General features: G+C 48.7%; 1 protein-coding gene across 1 annotated transcript in view; it reads right to left on the bottom strand.

Annotated features, from left to right (window-relative positions):
- Positions 1–1,649: 1,649 nt before the first annotated feature.
- Positions 1,650–20,984, bottom strand: part of LOC149325676 (TWiK family of potassium channels protein 7-like) — a 376,131-nt gene continuing 356,796 nt past the window's right edge. The window contains exon 3 of the mRNA XM_089562548.1: positions 1,650–2,393. Coding sequence (XP_089418674.1) covers positions 1,998–2,393 — 396 coding nt within the window. The 3' untranslated portion in view covers positions 1,650–1,997. The remainder of the gene's footprint in view (positions 2,394–20,984) is intronic.

Below are 20,984 nucleotides of genomic sequence, written 5' to 3'. Positions count from 1 at the left end.
AAAAAGAAGGAGCCATAAAACATTCTAGTTTTTCGGTCGTGGTGCCAGCCACCCACCATGGAGCCCAACAAGGGGACGGGACAGGAACTTACAAGCAAGCCCTGCCCACGCCAGCTGTACACCCCATCTATAACCTAATATGACGCAACTCAGGGTAGTTGGCCACACAAGGTTAACTCTAGCCGCCTATGAAGAGTGAAAAAAAAACGAAGAAAAGAGGAGGAGACAGGAGAGTTGTAAGAAAGAGATAGGAAAGTGAAAGATAGAGTGGAGGATAGGAAAAGGCGACTGCCGATTTTCCTCGGTCGGGTCAGGCCGGAGGTGTCGTCTACAGGAAGCTGGGGCCAAAGTGGTGTGTTGCCTCCGCCGAGGGGCCTTAAGGATCCAAACGCTCGGCATCGGCTCAACCACCAGGACCCCTATTCCCCGGACACGGCGATGCCACGCACGGCTAAGCGCGGATGCTCGGGTCCGTGGTGACGCACTGCTCACCATTATCCCTTTGCGGGGATGTCCTTGCGGATGCTCGGGATACCCCGTGGTGTCGCCACTCACCAACGTCTGCATGCTGCAGACGCCCCCCTGCGGGGATGGTCGGCAATGGTAATAGCGCTACAGCAAGACGTACACAAGAAAGACTGACACAGGACATGCGCATGTCCTGTGTCAGTCTTTCTTGTGTACTTCTTGCTGTAGCGCTGTTACCATTTCTGTCTCAAATAGTGCACCATGTAGCCCAAACTGATGTTATTTTAATTCCTCGGTCGCCTGACGTGCCGAGAGCCACCGCAGCGAGCAGTCGGGCGTTATCTCCCCCAGTGATCGCTACGAGATCTGGAGACGAAAGTCATGTTTCCGGTGTTGCCCTCCTGCGTGCCTGCCCCATGAGTCAGAGGTTATTAACCACAGGCTTCGGCAACACCTGTCTCCCATCAGCCGGCCGTGGAACAACCCGTGCTGACCTTCGTGAGCCTACGTGACCTCGACGGCATTCTCCTCACTCAAGCTCGAACACCCGACAGGGGCGTGGCCACAAGTGAGAGAAAGAATGAGGCTGTGTGCGGAAGTGCACGTTCAGGCCACTCCCTGCTGGGCGATGTCGTCCTCTGCCCATAGGGACTTTAGGGAATAAGAGCCCTATAAACTTGGCTGTGGTTGTGGCCGAGGGACTCTCCTGTTTGCTGTTACGCGTGTAAAAATGCAAATAAGCCCACTCGTAATCTTTCTTCCATCACCCAACTCATTGACTCGACGGCACCCCTGTCCTGGTGGTGGGAACGGCTGTCGACTTGACAGCGGTTCCGTCAAGCAGCGGCAGCATCTGGCAGCGACCACCGGAACTCCCATCATCCAACAACGTGTTTGGGCGACGTGGAGCGCTTTCTCGTGCGGATAAAAACATGCACTGCATATCGAGTGCCCGCCTACGCCATTATCGCTGAGGAACACAAATGATTTTACCGTCAGTGTTGTGCCTCATGTTCGATGTTCACACATGTTAACAGCGCATAGACACGGGCACGGAGAGAACGGAGAGAGAGCGAACAGGACGCACGCTGCCATGTGTCTTGTTTTCTCTCTCTCTCCGTGTCTGTGTATATGCGCTAGTTAACATGCTTGACTACGAAAAGCAACTAGCCCAACTGAAAGCCTTAGCAGATCCTGCGATGGGTTTTATTAGATGTTGAGGCTTTTCGGTGAGTGTATTAAAAAAGCACGTGCGAATTCGTTCTGTTCATTGTGGTAGCCGCCTATTACTTGCAACACGAACTCGCAAGAAAGAACAGCCGTGGGGGCGGCTTCGGAGGCGGTCCAGCTACAAGTGCTCGTCACTCAACGGCCGCTGGGTCAGCGACCACTGTCGGTCGGGGTCCGCGGCGATGCACCGGCCACTCGGGATGCGCACCCACCCTCCGCACGCGCGTCTTCACGAGCGTGCTCAGGGGCACCTCGACGTAGTGCACAACGCCCGCGAGATCACGGCGGTGCCGCAGGCGTCATTCAGAGTCCGTGTCGGCGTCGGAATCGCTGACGACACCGAGACGACGTCCAAGGGCGCGCAACTTGTGAACCACTTCTTCCTGCACCAGGTTGAAGCACATGGCGATCAGCGCCAACCCGACCAGCAGGTACAGGGAGCATATGACCAGCTTCTCCTGGGACCCGCTGTCCGAGACCACGGTGTCCCCGGGCACCAGGTCACCGAAGCCGATGGTGCTGAGGGTGACGAAGCAGAAGTAGGAGCCATCCAGATAGTTCCAGTCCTCCCAGACGGAGAAGAGCACTGCGCCACCGCAGATGTAGCCGCCGATTATGGTCATGCAGAGCAGGATAGGGACCGTCACGCGCGGCCGCTCCTCCAGCTCGTCCAGGAACGGGTCCCCGTACTGCCCCTGCGACGAGAGACGCTTACATCGTTAAGGGAACTCGGCAGCGAGCACAGGGAAGTTAGCAGAGAAGTTAGAACATTCAACGCTGTTGCTGCCTCTTTGCGGCGACACGCGGCGCCAAGGTAGAGCAGCAGCCGGCAGCAGAGCAGTGGACATAAGAGGTGACTGTCGGCTCCTTATAGCAAAGCTCATTGGGCATCCGGTGGCTTCCATTGTGCTACGACAAGACTAGCTTCCGCTCATATTTTAAACAAAATGAGTGAGAAATTCCTAAATAAAGAACGAGCAGTAAATAATGAACGGACTCCTTTCCCTGCACGTGTGGATTTGCGTGAGGTTCACCGCAGTGACCTGAGATTCAGCGGGCACTGAATATATCGGCTGCTGCAACTGCGGTGTCCTTGCGTCGGGTCGAGCTGGTCCTTGGCAAAAAAAAGTTCGGCAGGGTTTAACCACGGCTATGCACAAAGGTCGAACAACAGCACTTTGCCACTGGCCCGGGCCAAATTTGAAGGCCGCCATCGTGTCGGGCACGGTCAGTTATGGTTGGACATCGATTTTGGGCCAAATCGGCCAAGATGAAATTTCGTGGGTCATCATCATCATCATGTCTGACTACGCCCACAGCCGGGCAAAGGCATCTTCCATGTCTTTCCATTCGCTCTGTCCTTTGTCAGCTGCGGAAACCGTATCCCGGAAAACTTAATTTGATTCGCTCACCTGACTTTCTGCCACCCCCTGCTAGGCTCGCCTTCTCTTGGAATTCACTCCGTTACCCTTAAGGACCAGCGGTTATCTCGCTTTTGTGCTACATGCCCTGCCCAAGCCCATTTCTTCTTCTTGATTTCTACTAGGATGTCATTACCGTGTCTGTTCCCTCACCCACTCCCCCCGCTTCCGGTCTCTTAATGTCACACGTGTAGCAGGATTTCCGGGGAAAGGAACTTAGCGACAGATAGCCAAAATGCCGGTCCGAGCTTCGGTCATCCAGCCAGCGATCTCGCGCCGCGCGCTAGCGGAGCGGCGGCCGCCGCTGCTCATCTTCCTCTTTACTATCACCCCCGGGCTGAAGGCGAAGCCATCCTGGCGAGTCAGGGAGACGACAACACACACGGGTCATAGTACGGCTTCAGGCGTGACACATGAACAGTCTCGCGGCTGCGTCGGCGTTGATCTGTGGAGGGTGTCACCGGGTCGACAATGTAGTTGACCGGGGAAGTGCGCTCTACGATGCGGTAAGGTCCGTGGTACTTGGGGAGAAGTTTGGACGAAAGGCCAGGTGAGGTAGACGGCACGTGAAGCCAGACGAGAGAGCCGGGTAGAAAACTGTCATCAGTGTGGCTTGTGTCGAAACGGAATTTTTGACGCCCCTGCTCGCCGGATGTTAACGACCGAGCGAGCTGACGGCACTCCTCGGCATGCTTGGACGCCTCCGAAAGAGTGGTGCACTCGGACACGTCGGGCCGGTAAGGAAGTACTGTGTCGAGTGGTGAGGAAGGTTCGCGCCCGTAGAGGAGAAAAACTGGCGAGAAGCCGGTGGTGGTCTGCGTGGCGGTGTTGTAGGCGTAGGTGATGAACGGCAGGATCCTGTCCCAGTCGGAGTGGTCGGAAGACACGTACATCGACAGCATATCGCCCAAGGTGCGGTTAAACCGTTCCGTCAAACCGTTAGTCTGAGGATGGTAGGCCGTGGCGGTATGGTGAGTGATCTTACACTGTTTGAGAAGAGATTCCACGACCTCGGACAGAAAAACGCGCCCACGGTCGCTCAGCAGTTCTCGGGGCGCTCCATGGCGAAGAATGAAGTGATGCAAGATGAAAGAGGCAACGTGTGGTGCCGTAGCAGCAGGAAGAGCCGCGGTTTCGGCGTAACGCGTGAGGTGGTCGACGGCTACAATAACCCAGCGGTTGCCAGCAGCAGTGTAAGGAAGGGGGCCGTAGAGGTCAATTCCAACTCTGTCAAAAGGACGGAAAGGGCAAGGGAGAGGCTGCATCTGGCCGACTGAGTGCTGAGGAGCCGGCTTGCGACGTTGACAGTCAGGGCACGAGCGGACGTATTTGCGGACGTAGGTGGACATACCGCGCCAATAATAGCGGAGACGGAGTCGCGTGTATGTTTTAAAGGCGCCGGCATGAGCAGACTGCGGGTCGTTGTGAAACAGGGCGCAGAATGTCGACCGCAGATGGGCAGGGACGACAAGCAACCACTTCCTGCCGGTAGGGACGTAGTTGCGGCGGTACAATAGACCATCACGAATGGCGAAGTGAGCAGCCTGGCGGCGGAGGGCACGAGGCACGGGTGCCGCCGAGGAATTTGAGAGAAAACGTACAAGCGAAGATATCCAGGGGTCCTTATTTTGCTCGCTGCCCATGGTATCTGTTGAAAACGACAGCGAAGCGCAACCGGTTGGCGAGTGGCAGACAACGTCTGGCGGCAGTGGAGAGCGGGACAATGCGTCGGCGTCGTTATGTTTTCGGCCGGAGTAATAGATGACACGGATATCACACTCCTGTAGGCGTAGGGCCCAGCGAGCGAGGCGGCCTGTAGGGTCTTTCAAGGAGGCCAGCCAGCACAGGGAATGATGGTCCGTGACGATATCGAAAGGGCGGCCATAAACGGAAGGGCGAAACTTTCCGATCGCCCAAACAATCGCCAAGCATTCCTTCTCGGTTACTGAGTAGTTGGATTCCGCTTTTGTCAGTGCACGGCTCGCGTAGGCAACGACATACTCGGGAAATCCGGGTTTACGTTGCGTAAGGACAGCGCCGAGGCCAACGCCACTGGCATCGGTGTGAATTTCAGTGGGAGCAGTGGGGTCGAAGTGGCGTAAAATGGGAGGCGCTGTGAGCAGCCGGCGTAAGGTGATGAAGGCGTCGTCGCAGTCAGGTGACCAATCGGACAGGTTGTTGGCGCCCCGAAGAAGTTTCGTAAGTGGTGCGATGATAGAGGCAAAATTTCGGACGAAACGTCGGAAATAAGAACACAGGCCGAGAAAGCTGCGAAGTTCCTTCTGAGTCGACGGCTTGGGGAACTCAGCGACGGCACGAAGTTTGGCTGGGTCAGGAAGCACGCCGTCCTTAGAGACGACGTGACCTAAAATTGTCAGTTGGCGGGCGCCAAAGCGACACTTTTTGAGATTAAGTTGGAGCCCCGCGGCAGTTAAACATGTCAACACGTGCTCCAAGCGGTGAAGGTGCGTCTCAAAATCAGGCGCGAAGACGACAATGTCATCTAAGTAGCACAGGCACGTGGTCCACTTCAGGCCGCGTAAAATGGAGTCCATCATTCGCTCGAAAGTCGCTGGGGCATTACAAAGGCCAAAAGGCATGACGGTAAATTCGTACAGGCCATCTGGTGTAACAAAAGCCGTCTTGGCACGGTCAGCCTCGGCCACAGGGACCTGCCAATACCCCGAACGCAGGTCTAAAGAAGAAAAGAACTCCGCGCCTTGGAGGCAGTCAAGGGCGACATCGATTCGCGGCAGCGGGTAAACGTCTTTGCGGGTGATCTTGTTAAGCCGCCGATAATCGACGCAAAATCGTATTGTGCCATCTTTTTTCTTCACTAGAACCACAGGAGAGGCCCATGGACTACTGGATGGTTGAATGACGCCTCGCTGAAGCATGTCGTCCACCTGAGTGTTGATAATCTGGCGTTCGGCTGCCGAAACTCGGTACGGGCGTTGACGAAGCGGCAAGTGGGCTCCGGTGTCGATCTCATGGGTCACGGTAGACGTGCGGCCGAGTCGGTTTTGAGCCACGTCGAAAGAAGAGCGAAACTGGTTCAGTAGGTGAAGTAGTTGGGCGCGTTGCGGTGTGGCAAGACTGGCGTCGACGGAATCGGCAAAGGCATCGTCTGTGGCCACAGCGGGAGATGCGGGGAAAGTAAGAGAATTAGTAGCAAGAGAACATGATTCGGCGCATCGTTCGGGATCGAGCAAAGAGTCGACGGGCTGAATGTGGCCAAGGCATTCGCCACGGAGAAATATGCAGGGGCTCAAAAAAGGGTTCGAGATCGAGATGAGGCTGCAGCCGTCTTGAACAGTGAGCAGAGCGAATGGCAGAGGCAGACCGTGTCGAGAGATGAAGACGTCGGATGGTGTAAAGACGACGGCGCCGTCAGATGCGGTGAGGCAGGAGACAGGGACAGGAACAGATGAGCACGGAGGAATCTCGATGTCGTCAGCCACAGACAGTTTGCCCCACGAAGATGACGTATCAGGCGAGGTAGCACCGCACGGAAGAAGTTCGAGCTCGGCACGAGCGCAGTTGATGAGGGCCTCATGTTGGGAAAGAAAGTCCCAACCTAAAATAATGTCATGCGAGCACGATGAGAGAACGACGAATTCAACAGTATATAAGGAACCGTAAATGATGACCCTGGCTGTGCAGGCGGCTAAAGGCGAGATGCGCTGTGCATTAGCTGTATGAAGCGAAAATCCGGATAACGGCGTCGTCACTTTGCGAAGTTTTCGGCACAGTTTCTCATTCATCACAGAAACAGCAGCGCCAGTGTCAACAAGCGCCAAGGCGGTGTGGCCCTCCACAGAAACGTCGAGCACATTCGCTGGGGACAAACGAGGCCTTGAACTTGTCGCCGAATACGCAGTTCTTGCCTCGGGAACTGCGGCAACTAGTTTTCCTGGCGCATAGGGGAATGAGGACGCAGTGGCGAAACAGAACGGCGCCGCGGGGATGGCGAACGGCGGCGAGAATACGGGCGGCGATCGGAGGCATCAAGCTGTTCGGCAGCCGACGAACGTGGCGGGGGCTGTGGTGCCGCGTAGACGTAGGTTCTGGGGTCATCCACGGGTGGTGGCACACGGCGTCGGCACAGGCGCTCAACGTGGCCAGGGACACCACATGCATAGCAAATAGGACGGTTGTCACGGGTGCGCCAAGGGTTGACACGAGCAGGAGGTGGTCGGGTTGGAAAGGCAGGCGGCGGCGTCGGAGGATAATACGGGACAAACGGCTCGGCTCTTGGTTTTCGGACGGCGTCGGCGTATGTGAGCGACGCTGCAGCGGGAACCGGCGGACGAACAGGTGGTAGCGCTTCGGTCACTTGCTCGCGAATCACCGTTTGTAGGGTCGGATCCAGGTTGGACGGAGGCCCCTGCACGCCGTGAAGAAGTGACAGCTGTCGAGCCACCTCCTCACGTACAAAGTCTTTTATCTGGTCAAGCAGCGAGCTGCTGTGGGAGGTTGTCACGGCGAGGCTGGAAAGCGAGTCAGGCTGCACGGAAGGTGGTAGCACCAGAATGCGCTGCTTACGGAGCTCATCGTAGCTCTGACACAGGTTGAACACTTCGGCAACGGTGGTAGGGTTCCGGGCGATAAGCATCTGAAATGCTTCCGTTTCGATGCCTTTCAGGACATGCTTAATCCGGTCCGCCTCGGTCATAGACGAGTCCACCCTTGAACAGAGGTTGATGACATCCTCGATATAACTCGTGAACGATTCTCCGTGTAGCTGGGCTCTCACTCGCAGGCGCTGTTCAGCGCGCAGCTTGCGTACTGCAGGGCGCCCAAAGATGTCAGAAAAGGCTCTTTTGAAGGCAGACCAGGTGGTAAAGTCTGATTCATGGTTCCTGTGCCATAGGCTGGCCACGTCCGAGAGGTAAAACACCACGTTGTTCAATTTCATGGCGTCGTCCCACCGGTTGTGGCCGCTTACCCGTTCGTAGGAGGCCAGCCAATCCTCCACGTCGTGATCATCGGACCCAGTAAAAATGGCTGGGTCCCGCTGTCGGAGAGCGCCAGGGCAAACGACGGGCGTAGGCGAAAGGGAAGATGACTGGCTTGCGTCGGTGGACATGGCTGGAGCGATCGTTCTGCTGCGAAGCTCCAGGACGTTGGCCAAAGGCTGTACCCAGCACAGCTCCACCAAATTGTAGCAGGATTTCCGGGGAAAGGAACTTAGCGACAGATAGCCAAAATGCCGGTCCGAGCTTCGGTCATCCAGCCAGCGATCTCGCGCCGCGCGCTAGCGGAGCGGCGGCCGCCGCTGCTCATCTTCCTCTTTACACACGTATCATTTTAAGGCAAAAGTCTTTAATAGCTCATACACGCGGCCATGACTCTGTCCATCTGTTACATCTGAAGTGAGTCATAACTAGTCATTACTAGTCATGAGTCACAAGTCATTACTAGTCACGAGTCACAAGTCATTACTAGTCACAAGTCATTAAACAGTCACCAATTAATTATTCCTGCATAACTATTTACTATATACCAGTCATAAACTTATTAGTCATGACTAGTTAGTCATCAAACTAATTAGTCATGACTAACTAGTCACTAACCAGTCATCAACTTAGTCATGACTAGTTGCCATTAATATATAATAACTGGCTAGTCATTAACCAGCCGTGACTAGTCAGCCATAACTAGTTAGTCATGGGTTATGACTAACTAGTCATGACTAGCGAATCCAAGTCGCCCCATAGCCGCCTCATGTGTGCCTACGGCCCAGCAGCAAAAGTTGCGTGGAAAGGCTTTCGCCTCGGGCACCGTCAGAGTGGCCCGTGAATTGTTTCAATTGGAAAAGAGTTGAGGGACTTCGTCCTGTACGCCGACGACGTCGGGATGTGGATCAATCGCGGCGGCAGTGACTCGGAAATCGAAGCCAGGCTGCAAAAGGCAGCTGTGCTGCGGAAAGGCGACTCGCCTGCACCCCAAGGAAGCCAGAAATTTTCGTATACCATCCAAAAATGCTCAGATACAAGACGCAAGCAGATACTCGAGTATCAGTAGAAGGGAAAGAGATCCCGAAGGTAGAGCAGATAAGGGACCTCTACAGCGCCAAGAAGCGGGGACGAAAGGAAGAATACACAGGAACAAGCGCTGACTCTCAACTAAAGTTTAATCACAGGAAACACGCTTATAAAAGGAAACAGAAAACAAAAAAAACACCAAAACCAGAAGGCACGTGCTACTAAGTGATATCCAGATATGCAACCTCACAGTCAGGCAGGAGCAGGGATGGTTTGCTGACACACAATCTTGCTTTCTTTGCCATATTATACGCCTCAATGATTTCCCTGGTCAACTGGTCGGCGTGTTTGTACAAAATGTCAGTACAATGCAAGGACAGAAAACAGGATTGACACTCACGGCAATGATCAACTAGATTAGTGGAGCGATTAGATTCTAATGAATATAGATGTTCTCCGAGTGGTTTGTTAATACAACGTCCAGTTTGCCCAATGTATATCTGACCACAGGATGGGCGGATTTTATAAACTACCCCTTTGGAGCACGGCACAAATCTTTTATCGTGCTTAACACCACAAGAAGGTACAGATTTCTTAAGATTGCGGAACTTATTTTCTACCGCTGAACAAATTTTATTGAGCTTATTAGGGGCCAAAAAAACCACATCAACTTCATACATATGGGCCACATTTTTAAGACCATGAGAAAGGCGATGTACATAGGGAAGGACTGCGAAATTTTTTCGTTTCTGTTCTTTCTGTGAAGACGGCAGCAATGCCGGCGATTTAAGCTTTTTGATTATTTTATTGCCACCCGAAGTGATAAGCTAAGCCGGATAACCTGCTTCCCTAAGTCTGTTAGCCTGATTATCGAAGCTTTGTTGCATAGAATGATGACAAGATTCTGATAACGCTGATGACAAGGATGAAACAACAATTCCACATTTCACTACTTTATAATGATGCGTCTTTTATTTATTTATTTATTAGAAATACCTGCAACGCCCATGGGCATTATTGCAGGGGGGGGGAGGGGGGGAGGATACATAACAGAAGAATAGGCCAGAAAAAAAGAGAAAGAAGAAAAAAGCAACACAACAAGGCATGACACCGCAAGTACAAAATGAATGAAATATGAAACAACAACAAGGCATGACAAAAAAAAAACACAAAAAAAAAGAAAACCAACTGCGCACTCATACATCCGACAGCAACGCGCGGAACATAAGTTCGGAACGGCACTCAACAATTTCATGGGGCAGGCGATTGCAGTCATGAATGGTAGATGGGAAAAATGCATTTTGATAAGTGTTAGTTTTGCATTTAATTTCTCGAATCTTCCATCCATGGTCAAGTCTGTTTGACCTGAAATGCGGTGGAAGCAAATAACTTTCTTTATCTATTTTTATTTTTAGGTGAAATATTTTATACAGCATTTCTGACCGGGAGTTCGTACGGCGTTTCCGTAACAGCTCCCATCCCAACGTTAGTTTAATGTTTTAGTTTAATGTTAGTAACACTGCTGTTAAAATCGTAATTACTTGAGACAAACCGAGCGGCAAAGTTATGAATACGCTCAAGCATGTCGGTTAAATTTAAAGTGTGTGGGGGGGGGGTGCCAAACAACACAAGCATACTCCAATATTGGCCGAATATAGGTGAAATATAGAAGCTCTTTAACTTTTAGTGGTGCCATTTTAAAATTTCTTAGAAAAATTATCATGCCATAAGCTTTAGCAGAAAAGTGCTCGACGTGCTCTTTAAAGGTGAGATTGGACGAAAAGTAAACGCCGAGGTATTTATAGTGAGAAACTCTAGAAAGTCGGGTAGAATCTAGTTTGTATTCAGCCAAGAAAGGGTGATGCTTGCGTGTGAAAGAAATAAACTGACATTTTATTGGGTTCAGTAGCATGCCGCTTCAAACACCATTGTTGTATGCGGTCCAAGTTGCACTGCAAATGACAAGAATCTGATGAACTGTTAACATGGTAGATAACGCAATCGTCAGCATGCAGACACATTTTACAAGTCATATATTTAGAAATGTCATTAATATAAACTAAAAACAGCAGAGGTCCTAAAACAGACCCCTGCGGTACACCCGAAGAAACAGGAACATAATCAGACTGGGACCCATTAATCAATACACGTTGTTCACGTCCCTGCAGGTAATATTGAAGCCAGTTTAGAAGGGAAGTTGGATTCTTGATTAAAGATAATTTATACAGTAGCAAATCATGAGGTACCAAATCAAACGCTTTCTTGAAATCTAAGAAAATGCAATCCGTTTGTAGACCCTTGTCAAATGATGAAAAAATCTCTGCCTCTCCCGTAACCGAGAGTAGAGTAAGCATGAAATGTTTACGGGCCTAATGCCATCTCGGTGGACACCCGCACCGTACAGGAAGGGAGGAACGCCACCACCCGCTCAGCGCGATGCCTTGCCATTTGAACGCAAGGTTTTTTGAGGAAAGGAAATGGCGCAGTAATTCTCTGCCATCTCGGTGGACACCCGAACCGCACCGTAATGGAAGGGAGGAACGCCACCACCCGTTCGGCGCGTGTGCCTTGCCCTTTGAACGCAGCGCTTCTCACCCGGGCCCCTGTGCGCCTGCGTGGCTTTGCTTCGATGCGCGAAGCCCCTAAGAGATCACGTATGACAACGAAGTGTATCGTGGCATTTATGTGCTTTTTGCACGCGTTATTAGAAATCGGAAATTATAATTCCGTGCATTATCAAACCCACAGCTCCACTGATATCTTGATAAACATTGAGAAGGCACTGGCAGCAGTTATTTTTTGTGACTCCTTTGGAGACCAACCGGCGCTTGCATGCCGGTCGCATAGGAGGGCTTAGAGAGTCTCGTTAAATCTCGTTAAGTCTCGTACGGTGCCCGGATGTTCTCGTTTCAGAGCCCGGATGACTGGAATTAAGTGCCCGGATGAGTGGATTTCAGTGCCCGGATGATGGCTCTCGGTCTCGGCGTGACGTCACCACACTGCCGACAACGGGGGCTAAAAGCATTTCATGCTTAAAATATCATGGCTAAATTCTAAGAGCTGCGTCGTACACGAGTAACCTGATCTGAAACCATGCTGAGCTTGAGTGAAAAATTCAGTTTGTTCCAAATGCTTCATCATTGCGCTATATATTATGTGTTCAAACGTTTTGCAGCTAATACTTGTAAGCGAAATCGGTCTGTAATTAGCAACTATGTTTTTAGGACCACCCTTATGAATGGGCACCACGTTAGCGTTTTTCCATTGCTGTGGTATTATTCCTGTATCTAACGATTTCGAGTATAGAATAACTAAGTAATGAGCAATGATTTCAGCACAGACATTAAAGACATGACCGGGAACATCTTCGGGCCCGCTAGCCGAAGACACCTTTATGTTATTCAGCAGGTTTAACACACCGTTGTATGTAATTGTTAGCTCAGGCATTGTCTCTTGCACATGGACATCCATGACTGGCATTTCATGATGCGAGTTCGCAGCGAAAAAGCCTTGAAATAATCATTGAAACAGCATGCCTTATCAAAATCATCAGTTATAGGTTCAGCGCCGTTATTCAGTGCCGGAATACCGACTGATTCACGGCCATTAACTTTAAGAAATTTCCACAGTTCTTTTGGATTACTCTGAATTTTAGCCCCTAACTCATTCATCTACCTTTTTTCACAGCTTTATTTTTAATTTTTATGTCTGTTCCAAGAGCACGTACCTTTTCAAGTACTTTCGCGTCCCGGTATTTTTTGTACGTGTTTAGGAGACGACGCTTTTTCTTAATCAATAATTTAGTTTCCCGAGTTACCCACGGCTCGTCGTTGCGCCGCTTAGCTGATATGTTTTTGAAAGGAACATATTTGTCAATGAGCACATCAAGCTTATGCTTAAATATGTCCCACAGCGCAGTAGCATCGAAACGCTGGATCATGAATATGAAGTCTTGTAAATAGTTGGCAAGCTCGCTAGATAGTGATGAGCAATCGCCTCTATCGTAGAAGAAAATTTTCCTGGGGCGCCTGTGTGGCACTGAAGGCTGGGTCATTGGCACGTGTGCAACGACACAGTCGTGGTCACTGATACCTGGGATAATATAACTATCGCGCACAAGTGAATCCCGCTTAGAAAAAAGCAAATCTAGAACAAACGAGGAACCATGGCATGACCTGGTTGGCTCTTTAACAAACTGATACAGGTCGTTTGCAATAATGACGTCGCGGAAATCAATGTACAGCTTTGACAGGTTGGTAAGGACTGGTTTATTGTCAACTCATGTAACTTCAGGCATGTTGAAATCACCTCCAATGATTTAATCGTTGTGTATATTACTTATGAATTCAGAAAGGGATACAAATATATCTGGACTAGCCCGCATAGGAGAACGATAAAAAACAGCAAAGTGTAAGCAGCTGCCCGTTCTCTAATGTAGATTCCGCCAAACAGACTCTTCGCAGCCATTAAGTTCCGGCAGAGCAGAACAGCGAAGACTCGAGTGAATGAGCAGGAAAACGCCACCTCCACGTGAGTGTCTATCGCAACGGTAAGCTTCAAAATCTCCTGGAAAGACTTCGGAGCTGTGAATCGATTCGTCCAGCCAGGATTCAGTACCCATGACTACATGCGGTTGGACTGAGGAAGTAAGCGTGGCAAAATCATCAGTTTTATTCTTTATGCTACGGCAGTTCACCACAAGTATAGTAAGATCAGATATAGACTGAATCCTGGCATGACCGCTGTGAATGAGGCGCTGGAACCCATTGCGCAGCTGCCTGGCCTTTTGCTAAGGTTTATGCTCAATAACCTGGTCTTGAAGTGGGTTATAAACGAACCACTTATAGTTCAGCAGCGGTTTATTGGCCCGTGGTGCGTAATTCCAACACATGTGTCCCTTCCCTTCAGTTAAACATAAATCTAAGAATTGTATCTGGTTATCAACCCGTACCTCAGTGGTGAACTGCAAACCCCATTCATTAGCTTTGAATACTTCTAATACTGTACACATGTGCCTAGCAAAGTCCGTTTTTTCAATGAGAATCAAAAAATCATCGAGGTATCTGAAAATTCGGTACGGCATCCCATCCAAATATTTCTGGATACTTCGATCCACGAATCACAGAAAAATATCACTAAGCGCAGGCGCTACTATAAACCCAATACAAACGCCCGCTTTCTGGGTATAGAGTGTGCCTTCCCATTCAACACAGGTAGATTTTACATAAAAAGACAACAGCTCAAGGAACCCAGACACAGAAATACCACAAACACTTGTGAATTGTTCTCCATCATTGTCCGAAGTGACGCAATCAAGAAAAGCACTCATGATTTCCTTGTGTGGCAGAGAGTAGTATAAATCTACCACATCAATGCTGAAATCCGAGCATGAACCTGGGTTTTTCGCCTGTAAAAACTTAACGACACACTCAGAGTTTGGTACCTTAAAAGAATCATTAACAAATAAAGCTGCCAAATGTTTCTGTAGATAGCCAGAAATTTCGTGTTGCCAGGTACTCTTTTCCGTCACAATGGCCCTAAATGGTAATCCCGTTTTATGTATCTTAGCAGAGAAGAAAAACTTTAAACAGTTGCTTTTTGCCTTAATTACACTGCCTCCGAGTCGCTCCAGATTCAATTGTTTAAGCAGTTGCCCCGCCCTGCTTTTTACCTTCTGTAACTTACCCGAGACCGGCTGAAAGTTCTTCTCGATGGCTACTAATGCTTTATCCGAAAACGACGATTCAGGTAGGACTACAAAATGCCCCTCTTTATCCGCAGTTACCAGTCGCAAGTTATTCGAGACAAGGAAATTGATCAGTGACCCGAATCCCTTCCCATGCTTGACCGTCGTGGAAGTCCTGGCTAAAATCGCTGTACATTCCTCTACGCACCTGGGTCGAGACTCATCCGGTGCCAGGCGAGAAATCGATCGCGCCAGGGTCACTTTTTCTTCCCCTCGCAGGTGCGGCTCAACACTGAATTTCGGACCCATCCGAAGAAGATCTTCATGCGATTTTGGTAGTGGCGTATCACCAAGTACAATCACTTTTCCTGGTTGCTGCGAGGTCACCTTCCTTTTTTGGTTTTAGTTGAGAGTTAGGGCTTGTTCCTCTGTATTCTTCCTTTCGTCCCTGTTTGTTTGCGTTTTTTTTTGAATAATGTATCACCAACTCGCCGGCTTAGCTATCCTGTTGAAGGGTCCTCTGCCTGACGCTAGACTCACGGCTTCAATGGTGAAGCCATCGAACAGCTAGAGCGCCATGCGGTGCAGACGTTGAATATTGTCACGGAAGATAGGGCGACAGGCCGCTGATCAGCAGAATTGGTTGGTTGGCCTCAAGTAGAATCGCACATACCCACTACGGGGGAGTGGCCAAGACACAGGCGGTGAACTGTTGGAATGATTAGCAGTTTTAGAGGAAAAGGAGTAGTAATAGGGTATAGGCTGACAGATTGGACGATGCAACGACAGGGGTCCTGTTAGCTGGGAGATCGAAGATGGGACGACGGCTTTATGTGCAAATTTGAATGCAACATATGGAATGGTTCAATTTTGTATTGACTGAAAGAGAGACAGAAAAAAATAAAAATAAAATAATTCATAAATTAACTGTTTGATAATCAGAAAAATGAAAACAAATAGAAAATAAATAAATAAAATTAATATTAGCATGGGAGTCGCTGTGTTTCTAGAAGAAATTTTTGAACTGCACAGCGCGCACTCCTGTTGCTTCGTCCAAGCGAAGTAGCGCCAAAGGAAACAGCAACCTCAGTGGACACAGGCAGACCCAGCTGGTGAAACGGAATTTCTAATAGGCGCCTCCTCAAAGAAGAGAATCGGCGGCAGAACAGCAGGTAGTGATCCACTGTCTCAGGCTCGGTCTCAACAGCATGTTACATCGCTACTGTTATATCAACATCATAGCTAAGCGGGTGAGTTGGTGATACATTATGGAAAAAAAACCGCAAACAAACGGGGACGTAAGGAAGAATACACAGGAACAGGCGCTGACTTTCAACTAAAATTTAATCACAGGAAACACGCTTATAAAAGGAAACAGAAAACAAAAAAAACCAAAACCAGCAGAATACGGCAACCAGCCAGCGCGAGACACTTCAACGTCTTCCTCTTGTTGAACTTAGCAAAGCGCAATAAAAAGACAGGGACAAGAAGAAGAAGAAGCACGCAGGACAAACGCTTGACATCAACTAGTTCTTTACTCGGGAAAAAACACATATATACAGATACATAGAGGGCAGACACAAATTATTAACCAAACAATAATCCGCTTTATCACAAGTGTGTTTATCGTGAACAAGTATCAAGGTAAGCAATTTCCTTGCGTGATAAGGTCAGGGAAGGAGTGCTGATACAATTTTCAGCTTTCTTTAGAATGCGATAGGCCTCTATAATTTCTCTGTCAAGCCTCTTTCTCTGTCAAGCCTCATAAGACCGTTGAAGCGATTGAGTTTTTTCCGAACATGATTGACCTGTTCGTCCCAGGTGAGACACTCTCAGAAGATAACTGCTAAGCATTTTATGTTTTTCACGATTGCAATTGTTTTGCCTCCTAATGATAAGGTGAAATTGGTGTGAACAGTTTTGTTTCTTGTTCGGTATAAGACGGCCTTCGTTTTTTCAGAATTAACTTTTCGATGATTATTTCTTGACCACTCGTGAAGATATTCCAGAAACTTATTTGCTCGCGAAAATAATTCGGCTTCTGTGCTACCCGACAACAGTGCTGTAATATCATCAGCAAAACCCACAAGGTCAACGGCAGGGGTAGAAAAGATGTCATTAATGTAAACAAGAAAAAGTAAGGGCACCATTATGCTGCCTTGGGGAACACCAGAGAGAAGTGGCTCAAGGCTAGATAACTTGTTATTATGAGAAACCATTTGTCTGCGATGAGCTAAGTATGATTTGAGCAGAGACAAAGTGACTCCCCTAATTCCGTAGTGTTCCAGTTTTTGCAGCAGCAGATTATGGTTGAGCAAGTCGAAGGCTTTTGAAAAATCGGCATAAATGCCAAGGACCAGGCATTTCTTCTCAAAGGCTTCAACTATTAGTTCTTTTTGTTTAATCAAAGCTGTCTCTGTCGATTTTTTAGGCCTAAAGCCAAACTGTTGGTCAGATAGGACACCATGCTTATCTAAAAATTTAGTTATTCTGGAACACATAATTTTTTCTAAACCCTTTGATAACACAGGCAGGATCGAGATCGACAGGTAATTTGATAATTCTGATGTGTCGCCTCCTTTATGAATGGATGGCAATAACTTTTGCGACTAGCATTTCTGTCGGAAAGATCCCTGTAGCGAGAGCAATGTTATAAATGTGAGTTAACAGTGCAGCAAGTAAGTCAATAATAAACTTAAAAGGTTTTATGCGGAATGCATCTTTGTTCTCTGCACTGCTACATTTTAGGTTGCTAAAAACTGTTACGACTTCAGCTTCAGTTGTGGGGAAAAGGAATATAGACTCGGCAACAATTGGTGTTTGCAAAGCGTAGCCGGGATTCGGTGCGGTGGAAGAAAGTAGTGTTTTTGTGATACTCGAAAAATGTTCATTAAATGCATTTGAGAGATCGTCTCCGGTAATAACGATGCCGGCTTTCGTTACTGAGGTAACAGGAGATTTGGGATTTCGGTTTAAGGGTTTGTTTAGTTGGAACCATTTCGCACTCACATTTTTACCAGACATGGATGAGAAAGTGCTGTTGTAGTAATTGAATTTCGCGGATTTCAGCTCTCGATTAAGAGAATTGCGGTATTTCTTGTATTTCTCTAGCTTTGACGGGTGGCGGGATTTAATAAACTGTGCAAATAGCTTTTCTTTAACCTTTATTTTGCGCAGTACGTCTTGCGTTAACCACGGCTTTTTAGCTTTTTGTTTGCGAGGACGATCAACCAAGAAGCATTTATCGTACACAGCCTTTAGTTTCTTAACCAGGATGCTGTATGCGTCATTCGCATCCTTTGAGCGCATCACATCATCCCACCTAGCTGCACACATATCCGTTCGGAAGCGTTCCAGGGTTATCATATCTATGCGCTGATAGCTATTGCAAACTTTTTGTCGGGCAGAATTGGACCTTGCAGCAGGAATGAAAGCGAAAGTTGGAATGTGGTCACTTACGTCTGATAGAAGTGTGCCAGCCTTTGCATTAGAAATTTCCGAGTTAGTAACGATGATATCTAGAGAAGAAGATGTAGAGCAGGTTATGCGAGTGGGAGTATTGATAAGGTTTGAAAGTCCATAAGCATCAAAAAGGGACATAATTTCTGTTTGTCTGGTCGAGATGCTTTGCATGTCAACGTTCACGTCACCCGCTAAAACCAGTGATTGTCGATTGGTGGACACATAATCAAAAAGGTTTTCAAGCATATCAAGGCATTTCTCGAAACTACCGTCTGGGGGGTGATATAAAACAGTGTAAACTTCGCGATCATGCTCAACAGTTTGCATTTCATAGTCAGCAGTAGATAAAGTGAACTGTTTTACCTCTGTAACTGCGCGAGTATTCAAAACTTGGATTGAAACGCCACCACCTTTGCGGTCAGATCTATTGAGGGCAAAATGCGTGTAGCGCTCTAAAATTAAATAGTTCGATTCGTCATGATACAAGGTTTCTGTGAACATTGCGACTTCAAAGGAAAATTTAAAAGAGTCGAAAAGTGACTGTATTTCATCGTTCTTGTTGTTCACCGATCGGCAATTCAAATGGAAAATCTTCAGACTTGGTTCCTCGGCAACCTTGTTTAAAGCTACCGGAGCAAGCAAATGATAACTCTCCATTTTCAAGAGGAGCCATCGATTTAGTGCACTGACTTAGGTCATTTTGTTCACGTCCTCAGTGGTCATAATCTTTAGCGCTTTGCTCTTTTCCATTTTCCGTGCGTAGATTTGACCTCCACGGACCCAGACAAATTTCCAGCCTGCCTCACTTTTCTTTGTGATTGCCAGTGCTAGCAAACGCTTGCGATCAGGGCATAAATGCTCATTTATATACACCTGTGTCTTTTCCTTGAACCCAAGTTCTTTGCAGGAAAGGCTCTTATTGCTTCTCGCTTTTAGAAGGACTGCATCGCGTTTTTTGCGGAGGACGAACTGGGCAACAACGTTAAATGCAGAAGGGTTTCCATACACAGGAACGCGATGGCATGCATCAAGGTCTGAGGCCGAGATTTCTTCGCCAATAACGTTACCAACTTTTCCCATGATTTCCGCTAGATCCTCCTCCGGTTCAACGGGTATACCTTTGATTTCTATGTTAGCATTTCTTGAATATTGTTCACATTGCACCAAGCGTGCCTCGTCGATTTTAGTCTGAGTTGTTAGCCAGTCACATCGCTCTTGTAATGCTTCAGTCGTCTTTCGCAGATGCTCATTTTCATCAAGTGATTTCTTAAGGTCATCTTTCATTTCATCGTACTTCTCGCTTATGAAGTTCAGGCTGCTTTTTATGTCTCTGAGTTACGAGCGGATGTCCCGCTCAAGGGATTCTTTGAAAGCTTTCAAGTCACCTTTAATTTCATTCTTCAGATCTTCAAACGCACTTAGCAAATCCTTATTTGGCATGATTGCACGAGGAACGCGGTTTCAATGCAAATACAGTTTCATGCAAAAAATGGCAGCAGTGGCGTAGCAGCTTTAAAGTACAGAACGAGCGGTTATGTCACAATTTTCAAAGCACCAACCTGCACAGGAAAGAGCCGGGATAGCCAGGTAAGTGGGAGTGCCGTCCGTGCTGCGCACGCCACAGCCGCCTTGTAAAAAGTCGTCCGGTCAGTCGTCACGTTTTATAGATGCAAATGCGTTGACGTCACAGCTTATCCAGGCGTAGCTTGTGCGCAGGCGTGCCGATAACTGTCGATGCGGTTCTCAGATTCCCATGCGCTGAAGTCGACGTTGCTCACACGAGGCCAGTGGTACTGCACAAGAAAGAGCCGGGATAGCCAGGTAAGTGGGAGTGCCGTCCGTGCTGCTCACGCCACAGCCGCCTTGTAAAAAGTCGTCCGGTCAGTCGTCACGTTTTATAGATGCAAATGCGTTGATGTCACAGCTTATCCAGGCGTAGCTTGTGCGCAGGCGTGCCGATAACTGTCGATGCGGTTCTCAGATTCCCATGCGCTGAAGTCGACGTTGCTCACACGAGGCCAGTGGTACTGCACAAGAAAGAGCCGGGATAGCCAGGTAAGTGGGAGTGCCGTCCGTGCTGCTCACGCCACAGCCACCTTGTCTTTCTAACCCTGTTCTTTGTCAGTTGCCGCCACTGTATCCCCGCAAACTTCTTCATCTCATCCGCCCACCTAACTTTCTGCCGTCCCCTGCTACGTTTGCTTTCTCTTGGAATCCACTCCGTTACCCTTAAGGACCAGCGGTTATCTTGCCTCCGCATTACATGCCCTGCCCAAGCTCATTTCTTCCTCATGATTTCAACTAAGATGTCATTAACCCGCGTTTGTTCCCTCACCCACTCCGCCCTCTTCCGATCTCTTAACATTACACCTATCATTTTCCTTTCCATAGCTCGCTGCGTTGTTCTTAATTTAAGCTGAACCCTCTGCCCCATACATGAGTACCGGTAGGATACAGCTGTTGTATACTTTTCTCTTCAGGGATATTGGTAAGCTAACATTCATGATCTGAGAGAACCTGCCATATGCGCTCCACCCCATTCTTATTCTAGTTATTTCCCTCTCATGATCCGGATCTGCGGTCACTACCTGCCCTAAGTAGACATATTCTCTTACTACGTCCAGCACCTCGCTACCAATTTCGAACTGCTGTTCCCTTGTTAGGCTGTTGAACATTACTTTGGTTTTCTGCACGTTAATTCTTAGCCCCACCGTTCTGCTCTGCCTGTCT

This window comes from Amblyomma mixtum, chromosome 10, assembly GCF_055824585.1.
Source record: "Amblyomma mixtum isolate Tamu chromosome 10, ASM5582458v1, whole genome shotgun sequence".
Taxonomy (NCBI): domain Eukaryota; kingdom Metazoa; phylum Arthropoda; class Arachnida; order Ixodida; family Ixodidae; genus Amblyomma; species Amblyomma mixtum.
This window is presented reverse-complemented; position numbering and strand designations above follow the sequence as displayed.